Source organism: Nyctibius grandis, chromosome 7 (assembly GCF_013368605.1).
Source record: "Nyctibius grandis isolate bNycGra1 chromosome 7, bNycGra1.pri, whole genome shotgun sequence".
Classification (NCBI taxonomy): domain Eukaryota; kingdom Metazoa; phylum Chordata; class Aves; order Nyctibiiformes; family Nyctibiidae; genus Nyctibius; species Nyctibius grandis.
This window is the reverse complement of record NC_090664.1, coordinates 9,095,039-9,111,019: the sequence shown is the minus strand read 5'-3', so window position 1 is coordinate 9,111,019 and position 15,981 is coordinate 9,095,039. Positions and strand designations below refer to the sequence as shown.

The 15,981-nt window shown below is 45.5% G+C and overlaps 2 protein-coding genes across 10 annotated transcripts in view; one reads left to right on the top strand and one right to left on the bottom strand.

The window, feature by feature from the left end:
- Nucleotides 1-9,572, top strand: part of FYCO1 (FYVE and coiled-coil domain autophagy adaptor 1) — a 57,509-nt gene extending 47,937 nt beyond the window's left edge. For 8 of the 9 annotated variants that reach the window (XM_068404795.1, XM_068404801.1, XM_068404797.1 and 5 more), the window contains 4 exons: nt 1,614-1,709; nt 3,635-3,845; nt 5,138-5,247; nt 5,690-9,572. In XM_068404795.1, coding sequence (XP_068260896.1) covers nt 1,614-1,709; nt 3,635-3,845; nt 5,138-5,247; nt 5,690-5,765 — 493 coding nt within the window. In that variant the 3' untranslated portion in view covers nt 5,766-9,572. The remainder of the gene's footprint in view (nt 1-1,613; nt 1,710-3,634; nt 3,846-5,137; nt 5,248-5,689) is intronic. The other variant, XM_068404802.1, reaches the window with a different exon arrangement.
- A 4,736-nt stretch (nt 9,573-14,308) lies between these two features.
- On the bottom strand, nt 14,309-15,981 carry CCR9 (C-C motif chemokine receptor 9). The gene is made up of 2 exons (XM_068405444.1): nt 15,964-15,981; nt 14,309-15,472 (listed from the first exon to the last, which is right to left on the bottom strand). Exons 1-2 carry the CDS (start codon nt 15,979-15,981, stop codon nt 14,309-14,311), a joined length of 1,182 nt encoding a protein of 393 aa, XP_068261545.1.

The window sequence follows — 15,981 nt, the reverse complement described above, 5'->3', positions numbered from 1 at the left end:
GTTTTGAGAATTGGTCTACAGAATGTGTGGCAGTTATGCCCTTGCTACATGATTACACTTGATGGTTCAGAAGCATGTATAAGTGATATTACATTTTATTAGAGTCCACTGGTTTTTGGAAGGAACCAACCAGTTGGTTCCCTGTATACAAGAATCCTTGGCATTTTTCTGGGAATGACGGCCTAATTGTCTCAGTTATCAACCTGCTGAGATGCAGAGAAGCAAAGTATCAGTTAGAGAAGCTGTAACTTACTAGGAAACTGTCAGCATTTGTTTATTGACTCTTAAACTCATTCTTCTCTCTGTGTCCCAGCACTGTAATTCATAGCTGGTGCTACTCCGATGTTCACCCAGAACATGTACCCTTTTTGAGGTAAGGAGTGGATGGCAGGTTCTTCCATCTACTTCCTTTGCTCTCCTGGACATGTCATGGTGGGGAGGAGGCATCCTACTTTGTCATCCTGTAACAGCTTCTTCAGTGTATTTGTGTTTGAATCATCTGGTATTTCTTGTGTGAAAAGAAGATACATGATAGTGATTCTACAGCGATAAAATATGCTTTGTGTACTGTTGTTGGAGTAAGGAACTGGATAATATGTTTGTAGAACACCTCACAGATTAAATCCAGGGCAAATGTCATATCCCTGTGCAGGCTTTGTTTAAGTGAACAGTCCAGAGTGTGTTGCTTGTGTCGACCAGCCGGTCTAGGGAAGTGATCGTCCCTCTGTACTCGGCACTGGTGAGGCCGCACCTTGAATACTGTGTCCAGTTCTGGGCCCCGCACTTCAAGAAAGATGTTGAGGTGTTGGAGCAAGTCCAGAGGAGGGCGACCAAGCTGGTGAAGGGTCTGGAGGGTCTGACCTACGAGGAATGGCTGAGGGAGCTGGGGTTGTTTAGCCTGGAGAAGAGGAGGCTCAGAGGTGACCTTATTGCAGTCTACAACTACCTGAAGGGAGGTTGTAGTGAAGTGGGAGGCGGCCTCTTCTCCCAGGCACCTAGCGATAGGACAAGAGAACATAGCCTCAAGCTTCTCCAGGGGAGGTTCAGGTTGGACATTAGGAAGAATTTCTTTTCAGAAAGGGTCATTAGACATTGGAATGGGCTGCCCAGGGAGGTGGTGGAGTCACCATCTCTGGATGTGTTTAAGAAAAGACTGGACATGGCACTTAGTGCCATGATCTAGTTGACAGGGTGGTGTCAGGGCAACGGTTGGACTCGATGATCCCTGAGGTCTCTTCCAACCTGGTTGATTCTGTGATTCTGTGTCTGCCCTCCATCAAGATTTCTACCTGCCATGGAATCTTTAAAACCTGGCAGCACCTCAGTGGGGAATTAATCTTAAGACTGTTGAAGAGATGTTCTAGTTGTATGTATTCCTCTTAGCTCATGAAACCAGGATAGGAACAGTTTCACGTTTGTGCACAGTGGTTAGCAGAATGGGGCCGCAGTTTTGCCTGGACAGTTTTGTCACTAGAATGCGCAAAATAAGAATCCTAGAATTTGCAATCATGACTATCAAAACATTTCTATTTTAGGCAGACATTGGCACACAGATGGTATTTGACCACTTACTACTCAGAGAATCATGGCTTTCCTTTTTTTCCTTGTCCTAGAAACAGCACGGGTAATTCTTCAACCTTTGATGAAGCAGAAGAGTGGCAAGTTGCTCAAGATGCTGAGATATGCTTGTTGAAGTCAGGAGAAATCATGTAAGCAGAACAGTTTCGTTACTACCAGGCTGAAAGAATAAAGGCTGAGCTCAGATATCAGCTATGTGAGCACAAGTCTTGCAGACTTCTGGAAGAGATGATGGCTTGTGTTCAACGGTAGAATTTGGTCTGAGGAAGAGCAGAGAGTATAGCTCAACTAAACAGAGCAGCAGCAATGAGCCGGGTTCTCTCTCTTCAGTCCTGGAAAACTTTAGTGCAAGTGGGGAATAAGAAAGAAAAGATTTAGATCCACATCACATCAGAAAACCTTCCTTCCTATTGTTATTGCAGGAGGTGCTGTGAACAGGAAGGGAGCTTGGAGAGAAGGCTGTGTGGTTCTAGTAGTCTCTGGAAGAAACGGCAAGGGAAAGTCAAGGAGTGCTGTGCTAGTCAGGCCTTTGTCACGAGGAGGGAATTCATAGCCTTTTGGAGCATGTGTCTGTTGTTTATTGGTAGCCCCTGCCTACTACCTCACAGAAACTGTCTTGCCTGCTCAGGTTGATATATGCCATAGCACAAAATGTTCAGCTGAGCCTCTGCTCAGCCTCTGTGAACTGCATGCAGACAATTCTCTGCATGTATCCTGCTCAGAAATTAGTAGTTACATGCAGTAGCGATACAGCATGTCACTTGCACAGCTGAGAAGGGAATCTAACATATGAAAATGCCTGTGACTTGGAGAAATTCCCCTTTTCTCGGTCTCCCCTTAAGCCTAGCTTTGAAATTTTGTCTTAGTTATGGGAAAGGTTTTAAACTTTTGACGGCAGGGAGATAAATTAATCCATGTTTCAGCCTTGTTGCTGCTGTTCAGAGAACCAGGTAAATGAAGCAGTAACTAAAATCATAACTGGGCTGTAGGGCAAAACCAAGAGTGATCATTAGTTTATTAAAATCAAAGATCACATGAGACACTCCAGTAGCTATTTCAGCTAAGAGGAAAAACTGACAAGGTAAGCAAAACTTAATATACAGCTTCCTCTCTGGCCAGAGTACGATAGTTACCATAATAGATCAGCTGTGATCCCTAACCACTGTGTAGTCATGGTTGGAAACTGAACTCCTCCTTCCTCTAGAACAGCAAATCATCCTTGTGACTGTGTGGTATCTTCTGGCAAATGTGTTGATTTCTGATAGCTGCTGATGAACAAATCACAGTACTGTGACTTACTGTGAGCGCATTGATTGGTAAACAACTTATTTGGCCTAAAGAGTGATATGTTAGATCAGTTTTAGTTATGGTAATGTGAGATCCTCAGCTCTTAAAAATTACAGATTTCCCCTGAAGAAAGCAAGCAGCATTCTCCTATCTAAGGGCCTCACTGTTTGCAGTCTGAAATAGATACCAGAATGAGGTAGACTAATATAATGTTTCAGGACTCGGGATCATCTAAGGTGCTGAGAACTTAGTTTTTAATTGATAGAACTTTCAGTCATCTTTTATGCAGCTTGCTTGGGTAAAACAGACCAGGCTGTAGCACTAGATACTCCAGAGGATCTAGACAGAGCTACTGTTCACATTCTACCCATCTGTACCCTCTGTACTCCTAATCCCTATTTCCTGTACAAATGATATCTAGAAAGGTGAGTAAATTAAGTGACTTTTTGTTTAAATTTTTGTTTAAAAAGAACAGTAGAGGGCAGCAGACTCTTTTTTTAATCGTAATAACTAAAAAGCTTTATTCAAGCTCTAAATTTTTCTAGTTGAAATGAAATAAATGAGTGAATAATATCCACATTTGCCAGAGCAGTGAAAGTGCTTGGTATCAGTCATCATCAGGCTGAATTTTCCTGCATCTTGTGGACCTATCCCAAAGTTGCTGTAGAGTCTGCCTCAAATAGATAGAAAGTAGAAAGCAACGATTATTGTTTCTGTCTGAGTAATTAAATCAGATCTCTTCAAGTAATTGTCTTTTTCTCCCTCACAGGATCAAATTACCCCTTACAGTGGAAGAGATCTTAGGTTTTGAGGAAAGCAACAGAGAGCTGTTCATTAAATCCAGCACCTACAGTATCATTCCTATCACTGTTACAGAGATGGGGCTAACTATAAGCTGGATCTTTTCATCAGACCCTAAAAGCATATCCTTCAGCGTAGTCTACCAAGAATCAGAAGACACACCACTGGATCAGTGCAAAGTAAGGCCTTTGTGTCTAAGACTTTAGAAATTGTAGTACACTACCATCAACTGCCTAGAGGAATCAGCAAGCATAGCGAGTAGATCTCCACGAGAGTGCCAGCTGCTATTTCATTATAAGGACTTGTTTCTCCTATTAAGCTACAGTTCTCCTGAAGGCAAAGATACGTCTTTATTTAATACTGTCTGCAAAAGTTGAGTTGAAAAGTAGTGTAGCTTCTGTTGGTCCCATCTAAAATTCACTTGCTATTATTAAGCAAAAATAAAGGTCCAAGCCTGCAATATTCTTCTTTTTTCCCTCACTTAATTTGTAAGTTGCTTAGGGCTGATCTTGCCAGGCTCTTAAGCAGAGGTCACAAGGAGACAGATAAATTGATCAGGTAACCTGCATTTCTTACAGTTAAGAATATATTTAAGTGCCTTGATGGCATGCCCACATCTTGCAAAATCACTTTGCCGGTGCCCAGGGTGCCGGTTTTTATATGCGCTGTCCGTATTTCATGAGGATTACGGATTAAGTGAATCTATGTTACTCAGCTCATCGCAAAGTTTTAATGAAGACAAGACACCTGTTGGTTTAACCCGCCGTGGTAGGGGGAGCCCTAAGGCTGTGATTTGACTGGGGGAGTAAAATATTTACATAGCACGGGTTAATTCACTCCAGGGTAACTAACTCCGTGTAAAATCTCTTTTTTTTCTTCATCTGAAGGCCGAATGAAGAGTGAATGTTGCTCCTGTCTTGATATATCTATTTGATATAACTTTGGATTTTATAGGGTTGTCCTTGATCTACGTCAGCTGCTGTTCTGACAACTGTCTCAGCTAGGATTTTACAGCAAGATAGGTGGTTACACACAGTGTTGCTGTACATTTAGATAAACAGTTAAGGTTTGCTGAGAAAGCTTATTTTATAATACAGGGAGTATAAAAGCATATACTAAAAGACATATTTAGCTAAATCCTGCTCTTGGATATATTTGTAGATTTAATGCAGCACTGCTGATTTTAGCAAACTTGCTTAGATTAACAACATTAAAAAGATCAGGATTTGATTCTGTCTCTAAACCAGAGATTTATAGCCATAGCTTAATGCTGTAAAGAGGTTGTCAAAGGGAAACAGTGAGACTTAGTTTGGGGGAATTTTTAATGCTAATCAGTGAAAATAAATAGTTCTGTGGGAACATATGCACTTTGGGGGGTTGAAGATGGCTCAAGTCTAAATATGTTTCTGAAGTCAAATGTCAATTTATAGGGCAAATAGCAAGTTTCTTTTTGATTTGTATTGAATTCCAGGTTCTTATTCCTATGACCCGCTGCAACTCCCATAAGGAAACTATCAGAGGACAGGTGAAAGTCAGAAACCCTGGAATCTACACGCTGATATTTGACAACACATTCTCTAGGTAGGTCCTAGCTGGGTGTAAAAGGTGAAATAAGCTTAAGTTTACAGACTGTGGAACTGATCAGGTGTACTGTTATTACTCTGCCATTCAGAAGTAAGCATGAGAAACTGGTTCCAGCTTGCCAGAAGATCTTCAGCCTGAGTTTTGGTTCTTGTTTGGGTTTTTTTCTCCCCCCATAGCAGAATTCCACTCTTTTGTCTCAACCTCTGAGAAGGTAAACAGAAGTAAGCAAGTCATTTGTGACTCTTTCCAAGACAGTTTATTCAGGATTGTCATCTCATTAACAACAGACCTGACAGCCCTTGCGCAGGCGTACTTCTTTTTAACACCAGTCGGTTTTTTGCCTGAATATAAACTGAAAGACTGAATATACTTTTAAGGCTTCCTCTCTAGTTGACTTCAGCTGACGTAATCATCTTGCTCTCTTTTTTTTCCTTGACAGGTTTATCTCAAAAAGAGTGTTTTATCACTTGGCTGTTGAACGACCTGTCATCTATGATGGAAGTGATTTTCCATAGCCTTGAATATACTGTGTTATTTTTAATTAAATTTTTATGAAATGCTATTATTTATGTACATGTAAGCATTATGATTACCACTGTGTTTGAAGACTTTGAAACTATGCAATAGTTATAATGCACTTAGAGAATATGTATACACTAAAAAACAGAAGCCTTTTTAGGAACACTAATGGTTCTGTACTGTGTACAGATTGCTGAAAAGCCATGTTGTTTGATTTAACAGGTCAAATAATGTTCCAACCAAATTTTTTTCAGTGGGGAGAAAAATAAGTGTAGTGGTGTCTAAATGCAGACTGAGATTCTCTACTGAAAATTGAATTTACTTTTCTTTCAAAAATATCTGTCAAAAGGAAATTTAAAGAAAAATGCAACGTTTTGTTGACCTCTTCGCTGAGGAGTAAACATACCCATTTCTGTTCTGCCCTACTGCTCTTACAGTCAGAACAACAACTATGCAATACTTCAGTCTTCACAGGCATATACTGTAATCCATCTAGAATTTTTTATCTTTTCCAAGTTTTATAAAAAGCAAACATAGGGGTTTTTTACATTTTGGGCTAAGGTTTGGTAAGTCTTAACCAGCTTTTACAAATGCTTTGGTACTGAATACCAGTTACAAAACAATATGACACAAAGCAGCAATGCCTTTCACTTTTGCTCACCGTACTCTGTAAGCTGGTTCACTGAAATCAGCTCTTATGGTGAGTACCAGCAGCAGAATCAGGAGTGTAATTTGTAGAATAAAGTACTGCTCACTGCGTGATATTTGGAAAGAGGAGCATTCCTTTTTCCTGCTTTAGCACCTTAGTCATCAGCATTCACAGGAAAGCACAGTTTCTGAGGAGGTGAGCAGTCTCTCTCTCTGTCTCTCTCGACCACGTGGAAGGTAGCAATAATGTTTGAATCGGTCTCAAAAAGTCCATCCAAAACCAAATGCACATCCAGCCCTGATGATCTCTCCACGCAGTGTTAGTGCGTTCTGCCTGTTTCCTAACCCTTGCAGTTGCCCTAGCCAACTGCTAACTTTCCATCTCGGATTTGGGGATGGAGCTGGCTGTAAACACTGCATTTTAAGGGAAGACTGGGTTCTCATTTATACAAAATTTCCATGCAAACTGTCTGCTTTCTATATAGAATTTCAACTTTTTGTCAAAATATCTGAAAGCAGATTTTGCTGTTTAAAAATCCTGTCTTCTGATGGAAAGGCAAAACATTTGACAGGAGGAAGGAGAAAAGCTCTTTCTCCCAGCCAGACCTCCTCATCGTTTTAGATGTGTCCAATTTCTCATGTTATTGTTCTCTCTCAGACCTGGAAGGTTCTAGTGCAGTTGGTAGATGGCCAGCTCAGCCTGCCAGGAACCTTGTAGACTTGGTGGCAGCTGTAGCTGGTATGCAGGGGTCGTGGTGGGAGACAGAAAATAAAACATGAGGGGAAAGGAGAAAAAAGGGCAAGCACAAGCTAAAGCAAATTATTTAGGGGAGGGGAAAGAAAGCACAGGGGCAAACTTGTAAATGTAAAAACAAGGGCAGGGGACTGGAGGGATGAGCTCGACTAGGGAAGGGAGTCAGTAGAGTCCAGCTGGTGTTTATGTGTTGCTGGTCCAATCCATTACCCATAGGGGATCTCCTTCAACAAGGAAAGGCTGGTTGTTTAAAAGATGGAGATCACAAGACAAGTGTTGGATATTTACATAGTAGCAGCTGAGGTAGAGGGAAATTTCTGATCAGAGGAAAGAAAAGAATACTGCAGATGAAGCTAAATGTTGCTAATCATTCATTCCAGTTGTTAACACTGTATAAATACGGTGATCTTGAAAAAGATTGTGAAAGAATGACTACCTTTCATGGAGCACCTAGATTTTAGGTGTCTGGCTCATCGATAGCTTTCCCTTCCCTTCAGACACCTCTTCCCTGCATTGGTGGTGTGCTCCCCAGCCTCTGCCAGGCAGAGGGGTCAGTGGAAGGTGCAAGCTGGTTTACTCCTCCTCCTGAGGGAACAGGCTGCAATGCAGTTAAACCCTTACCTGGCTTTGTGCGCGAAAATGAGATGGACAAGAGACTGAAGTGGGCAATAAACAGGCAATAAACGGCGCACGGAACAGTTCATGAATTATGGCATATTTCAGTGTTGAAGCTATGGTTTGTATTTAATTAGGCAAGAAGAGATTATTTATTGCTTAAAAATGGAGTACTGTGTACCGTATGCTATGCAGTTTCACCGAGCTGTTATTGAAGTCTGCTGCAGTTTTCCTTTGAACTTTTAGGTGTGGTTTTTAAAAGCGTTTTGCTGTTGTTTTAGTTAGAATACTAATCTTACTAGGATATCTTTCTTAAAATGCCAAATGTAAGGTAAAGGGACACTGTCAAGTATCAGGCCAAAATATGACATCTCTGCTCAGAAGTATTTGAAATATCTCCATTCAGAATTATCTGACAGACTTGCATCTGGATTTCCTCTCTGCAGCCCAGTTCTTAACATATTTTCATCCTGTGGCAAATAGTTTTAAGCCACTGTTTACGTAACAAAGTAATTGGCTCCATCTAGTAAGCCAGATGTTTCCCTGCCAGTCTTTCATGTAGACAGTCCTGAGGCTGGCTGAAGCATATGTTTGGGAGGAGGGGAATAAAAACACTGCATTGTTTTTATTTAGCATATGAGTCTTTATGGTACCTTTTTCTTCAGGTTTTCCTGCCCCATGAGAGTAGTTTTATGGCTTTTTTGCTCTCTGAAAGAGGACTAAGAGTGGGAGCCAGAACCTGTAGAAAATAAAAGGTTTTCTTCTAACCAAGGAGAGTATTTAAGAAGGAGAAAAAATTTCAAAAGAGGAAATACTCAAACTGGTAAGGTACAACAAGTGGGCAGGAGTGCAGCTGTTCAAATCAACTATCCAAGAATAGGAGTCCCATCATGTCACCTAGAAAGGGGAGTCTGTTACAGCTCAGAGGCTGTGCAGAGAAGACAGTAAAGAACCTGTTATTAGTACTGACCTTTGTTTGAATGTCCCAGAGGGTTTACTGCTGGAGCCACGGAAACCCAATAAAGGACTTAGCACAAGTGTAGGTTTGTGCAAGAGATTATTTCATTCAAGCACCTTACACCTCCATTCATAAAGCAGTTGTTCATGTGAGCTGTGCCAAGGATAAATCTGTTTATTTCCAGATGCTCAGGTGATTTGTTGAATTGGACTTTTTATTATCTGCAGCAGTGCAATTAAGAGAAAACAAATATTTAAAATCGATCATGAAATTAATTTAAGGGGATGTCACACTCATGGGACGAAGAGAGTATACGCTGTGGTCAGTATAAGCAATTGGATGCCTTTTCTGGGTGTTGCAACAATGGAGGGTGATATTTTTTGTTATGCAGAGGTTTATGTGAAGGAAAGAATGTAGTTGCATTAGGAAAATGACAGTGTTCCTTTACTCAATGTTACTCAATGTTGTTTTATGAAAAATCACTGAGATACATTGCACAAGAGTGTACCACGTTACAAAATAGCAAAGCTACAAAAGTCTGACTTTGCTCCTTTTTTAAAATTGAAATTGCACTATAGTTTTAATTATTCTCAATCACCGAGATAGTAACTTGTTCAGAAGCATCTTTTGGTCTTAACTGCCAAAGAATTACGAACCCCATTCACAGCAAACTTCACGCTCCAGACAGGGGGTAAAGAGATTTATGTATACCAGCATCTGTACAGTTACAGAGATGTAGACTGTTGTGTACTGGAATGTTTCTTGATGCTTTTTTTTCCCTTTTTTAACCTCAGGAATTAAAAAAATAAAATTCTATATCATTGAGAATGTGTGTCCCTTTTCTGCCTTGTAGAGATAGCTTTGTCTGGAAGGTAAATCAGATGATTGTATGATCTACCTCTAAGCAGGAAAAAATATTAGAGAATAAGGAAAATAGAAAATGTCATGCTGGTGGCGAAAGGCCACGTCTGTACAGTACAACAGAGAACAGTGGGAATCCTTAAAGAAGTACTAAATGAGCTGGTCCCCAAGCTTTTCCCCATGGAAATATCACTGTGTCCTGGTTACTCAGAGCAGCCGGGCCTCCCCCAGCAAGGGCAGAGCCCCGCGGCTGAAAAAAACCTTCATCCACTTTTGCTTCCTCTTGGAGGTAAAAACAAAGCAGCCTCAAGGACAGCAGTTGCACTCACTGTTGTCCACGACACCGAGCGGCACTGTCCTTCAGCTGGGGGCTCCCATCTGGTTTTCCCCAGGTCCTGGTGGGGGTCTGTACACCCGGGTTACACTGCGTGGCTGTGGGAGGGAAAGAAGTGCTGTGTGAGTCGCAGGCACTCTTCACGTGTCACTTCCAAGCTTGCATCTGTAGTCCCAGCCCTGGGGCATGTGGTAAACACATCGGTTCGTCTGAGTTGATGGGGCCATCCAAATGAGGTCAGGAGGACAAGGGGCCCCGTCACCACCAGTCATTGCTTGTTTTATCGGTTATTTCTGTTTCCTCACGGGAGTTCCCTGCTGGGGTGGAGGCTGCAACACTTCCCGTCCCCACGCTCCAGCAGCAGCACCAGCCCCTGCTCCATACTCAGTCTCCTTGCTGGGACAGAGCCTCCAGCAAAGCCTGGCCTGCAGTACAAGGGGCCTGCAATACACATGTAAGTGACCATACCTTGCTGTACAACAGCTCTGCAGGGGAGGCTGTAGGTGTTAAAAGCCTTTGTGTACATCTCCAATAATCCATGTTTAGCCACACTGGACAATATCTCCTCCCTTCTTTGGTGCTAGAGGCAAGGATCTCCCAACCCTAGTGCTGCCTTATGTAGGGTCTTAACCCACCTGTTTCTTGGCCTTTGACCCAAGAATTGCCCTTGGCACCCAGTACAACATTCTGCTGTGGGGATCGTGTGAAGCTGCCATGAGACAGTGGTATCCTCCCCGTTAGCCCTCGAAGTGTCACAGGGATGCTCTGAAGTCCAAATACAAGGTTTCAAAACATGTATGGCCCAGGAGGCTTGGAAAAAACAGGCAGCACTCGGGGCTGCTGGGACTACAGGGTTTGGTCAGTTAAATGATGGGTAATTGATCCAGATCATACTTGGAAATGGTGGGTTTGCACATGCTGAACTCAGATCGATGGTTCTGGTTTTGGGCTACTTTTATCTACCGTGACTTCACTGATTCTTGCAGCACCCATCTCCATTCTCTTACACCTTTCCATCATTTTTCTGCTCTCTGGAAGAGGCACTTCTATAAAGCATGTCTCCGTTTCAGGCAGGAGCAGGCATCAGTTAGGTGGGTTTGCTTGCAGAGAGTGAAAGTTTCTCATCGGCTCTCCCAGCTTCCTCTCCTCGTACCACAAGCAGGCTGGCACCATGCTACGTGACTGCCTGCACCGCCGTCACGGCTACCTCCAAGCCCTTCACCGTAGCAAATCAACTACAACCCAAAGCTACTGTCGTGGCCATCCCCGCTACACTGCAGCTCCCAGCCTTTGTGTAGTTTGGGGGTGTTAGGCCAGCGGGCAGGTCTGGCCCGGTTCCCACTTGGGTGAAATCTGGGATCCTGGCATGCTTCTGACTCTCGGAAGTCTGAGGTGGGGACTAGGAGCTGAAGGGTCTCAGGGTGACGATGCAGCGTTCAGGGCAGAGACAAGCTGAGCTGCTCCTTCAAAGAAAAGGGACAGCAGAGGAGACTGCAACCCAAAACTGGGAACATCTGGGAAAAAAATAGCCTTAAAGAGAGTGGAGGGGAGCCGTGTAAGATGTTGGGCCTCTCCTGGGACTCACAACAACTGCTTTGTGACTGTCCAGCTGCACCCAGGCAGCATCCCACAGGAGGTGTGAGGGGCAGTGGGGCAGGGGAGGCAATACCCCTCGCCTTCAGGGAAACCTGCTCTCCCAGGAGACAGCGTCAGCTGAAGGCTGGGGACACCCTAGGGAGGCACGAGAGGGATTTTGGTGGGATAAATCCAGCTAAAACCTCGGGACAGAGGAGCCCTGTGAGGGCCTGGCTGCAAGGAGCTGGGCTGCTGGAGGACAGAGGCCCCCGGCAGACAGACGAGGGGGCAATAGCAGCAGACGCCTCCATGACCAAGTCCCTGCTGTGTGGTGGCTGGCAGTGAGGGACCCTGCCAGGGATGAGGCTGCAGCTGGAGGGGCCGCAGAGAGGCAGCTTCCCGGTGAGTTCAGGGGTCACCGGCAGCCTGGGAAGCCACCAGTGGCTGCTGGACCGCAGGCAGCCCTGGCAGGAGAGACCCCATAAGGGAAAACCTGCCCTGGGTGGGGGCTGGTCCCCCGGCTCCCCCCGGCAAAGCGGCGGGGAGCAGCCTGACTCAGAGCGGGACGTGCGTGACCCGGGGATGACCCTGCGGCCCCAAACTGCTGAAAGTTCATCGCCGTTTCACCTCCCTCAACAGTTTCACTTGCCAACCAAGCATGAAAATTTCCCACCACATTTCGTGGAGCGAAGAAGCTTTTACCTTCTCTGAGAAGGCCCCAAAATTGAAGTTCCTGGTGCCGGCGGGACACTGTGCAGGGACGAGGAGCTCAAGGCCATCAGGTAGGACGGCGGGTCGGCAGCAGCTAAGGTTTGCATGCTTGTTTGTTTGTTTGCGTGACTCAAGGGCTCTTTTGGGGCCGGGAGGACCCTCTGGGTGGGAGCATCCTCACCCCCAGCCCTGGGAAGGGTTGGTGGGGCTCAGCTGCTGCGGGGAAGCATCTGGCTCTGGTGTGCTCCCTCCTCCCACGCCCTCAGAAACCTGCCCTCCCTCCCCAAAACTGCACCCCACCCCTCGCCTTGGGAGCCGAAACTGGCTCCGGTGCCTGCGGGGTCCTCAGCTGCAACTTCCGCACCCCAAGGCATAGTAAACTCCGTTAGCAAAATTTTCCTCCAGCCTTTTTCGGGAGAGGGAAATCCTATTGTTGGAAGCAGGTTATACGTATGGGTCCAAACCTGGGAAGGACGAGTAGGCAAGAAACAGCCAGTTCAACCCCTCCCTGTATGTGGCAGTGCCTTTATTTAACAGAATTTCAGCTTCCGTTCGCACTGAGCTCAATGCAAATTGTAAAAAAAAAACCCCAACACCTTTCTTACACGTATAGTAAAAAGTACATGCATCTTTCACCATTTTCTTCTCAAAGGAGAGGGCAAAAAAATTTTAAAAAACCTAATAAGGTATATGAAAATAGAACCTCACCTGCTCAGATCTACCCTATTAGCTAAAAAAGCAGCGCCAGATCTTACAGAAAGCTTGTGTTCGTCGACATGCTTTAATGATTAATGCACGAAGAAAACACTTTCTTCCTGCAAGAAACAATTAGCAAGAGGCAAACCAGATTAAATGTGATTATTTAAAACAAAGCCTCCGGAGCACCAAAACTTGCAGTTGAAGACAGGGAGGTGCAGGCTGCGGTCGGGCAGGACAGGCGATGCCACGTCCTGGCGAGGGGACGAGCGAGGGGGAGCGGCCACGCAGGGCCCTGCGGCCTCAGCCCCGTTACCGCACCCACACTGGCACGCCAGAAGCCCTGTAGAAGTTGTGGGGTGTGTTACAGCACACCGCTTTTGGGAACCGCTGCCTCCACCAACATGAAGTCTCAATCTAAATTTCATTAATGTTAGATTTGACACTTAATTACTCTCTGTCTTACTGGCCCCCGGCTCAATATATTTTCTCACAAGTAGCAAAGACACCAGCGCATAACTGGCGGTCTGTTGAACCATGTGTTTGTTTCTTTGTGTTCTGGTTTACTACAGCTTTGCACCATATGGCAAATATCCCCAGGACAGACAACTCAGTGTCTCTGACACCCTTGAATTTTCATTGCAAGGTGTGATTTGTTTCCAGTATCAAAATAGGAGCCATAGCAAGTAAATGGTACCCAGTTTCACCTTACATCACACAGCTAAAACATAGGAGAAAGAGAGATCTAATTCTGCAACGACCACTTTATGAACACGAATGATTGGCTTTGCTTTGCAAGAACCACCTGTGCAGCAGAGTTGTGTTTGCACAGGCACAGAGAGCAGCATTTGCCCACTGCAATAAACCAGTGTACGAGCTAAAGGCTGTTCTCCTTTAGAGGGGAGGGGATCTGGTGTAGGAGCGGGCAGGGCTCCAGAGTCCAGCCACCTCCATAGGAGACCCCGGCTGGACAGCAAACGAAGGCTAAACCCCCTCCTGCTGCTTTCTGTGGACGGGACAGGCGGTTCATCCTGCTTTACCTGCCTCTGCTGCTGCTGTGGCTGGGTTTATTGCCTCCCTGCAAGGCTTGCTATTTCAGGCTGTGGTCTGAGCTGCAGATGGGCAGGGTATTTACAGCTGCCACAAAGATAGATAGCTTTTGTCCTCTGTCAGTTCTGCTTACAACAAGTATGGCTCCACTTTGCCGCCCTGTGCCAAAGGTTTCCTTTCCTTTCAGCCAGCAAGCCCTGGTTGGGTCCTGCATGGTGGGGATGGGGTGCACAAGGAGCCCCCAGTCCTCCCTGCTCCTCTAGGACAGTCTTTGGGGTATACAAACAATTTCCAAAGAGTTTGGTTCTCCTCCAGAGGGGAGAGAGGAGGGACTAACTTACATGAGGACTTGGCAAGGGGGGGACATAGTGGAGGAGGTCAAATGGGTGCTGAGGGTCAGCGAGCTCCTCACCCGCCGCCTGCCCAGCATGGCAAAGGACCAGTTTGAGCTGTGGTCCTGGCTGTCACAGGCAGAGGAGCACTGCTCTTGGCCCCTGCCCCGGCAGCAGCCGCTGCTCTGCATCATCCTGCCCAGCGCCGTCCTGAACCGCTCCCCAGCAAAGACGTAGAGGAAGGGGTTGAGGCAGCTGTGGAGGAAGGCGATGCTCTGGGTGACCTGCAGCCCGATGTCCAGCCGGTCGGCAGCCTTACAGCTGTACACCACCCCAGTGTAGGTGTTGATGGCTTTGACCAGCAAAACAATATTGTACGGGAACTGAGAGAGGAGGAAAGCGGTGATGATCATGGTGATGATCTTCAGCGACTTCTGCTTTTGGGACCTTTTGGCTTGCAGGAGGGTGTTGATGATAAGGGCATAACAAATAACCATGACAAGGAGTGGGAGGAAGAATCCGATTGTGACTTTCAAGGCCAGGACAGTAACCCTGAAGATCACGCTGACATTTGGGGGGTACGTAATTTTGCAAACTGTTACGTCACCCACTCGCATGCTCTGGCTGTACATGATTTCTGGGATGCACAGGCTCACAGATGTCAGCCAGACAGCCAAGCACATGAAGTTGCTGTGCAGGAGCCGCCTTCGCTTAGAAGTTTTAGCTTTCGTCGCCTGGACAATAGTGATGTACCTGTCAAAGCTGATGCAGGTTAGAAATAAGCTGCAGCCATAGAAGTTGATCTTATACATGCTGTTGACAACTTTGCACATGAAGTTCTTGAAGATCCAGTCGTTGGAGGCAGCCTTGGCCCAGAAGGGGAGGGTGAAGAGGAGGAGCAGGTCCGCAATGGCCAGGTGTAGCAGGTACCGATCCATCATGCTCCTCCTGAAGCGGTATTTGCAATAGACGAGCACGACCAAGGCATTTCCTACCATGCCCACAAAGAAGATGAGCCAGAAAAACACCGGGAGGAAGGCTCGAGCGAACTGCCTGACCTGCCTCTTGTCACACATGAAGTCTGTGTTGTTCACCAGGTTTCCATACAGAGACAGGACTGCACTGTCATTCCTGTAGTAATCCAGGCTGGTCTTGCCAGGGTGGATGACCTGTAGTGGGACATTAGGTAAATTTGTGTTGAGAGGTGGCTCAGTAAAGCATAAATTTGCCCCTCCCCACCAGATGCAGTCGAAGATTCACAGTATATTCCATTTTTGGATGAGCAAAACACATCAGATTTCAGACTGCTTGAAATGTGTTCACACCCAGAAGTGGTGTGTGGCACAGCAAAGACTTGTAAAAATGACCCATTGAGTAACAAACCCTCTACAAAAGAACGGTTCACAGCCCCCAGTCAACTTCAGTTGTTAAAGTGGCAGGTGGTGAAAGCACTGTCAGATCATTCAAAACACTTGGTTTGGCAGCTTCAAATACATAACAAAATGCAAACACCCCAACTTGGAAAGAGGTGGGGGAGAAGGCTTTGTGTTACTGCTACGGTGGGACGGCACACTCTGCTCGAGAGAGGCAGAAAACTGATGGAGGCAAAGAGGGAGGAAAGAAAAGCGGAGATTACACAGCAGCGTAGCTGTATACTCACTATGCTTGCAACTGCCAT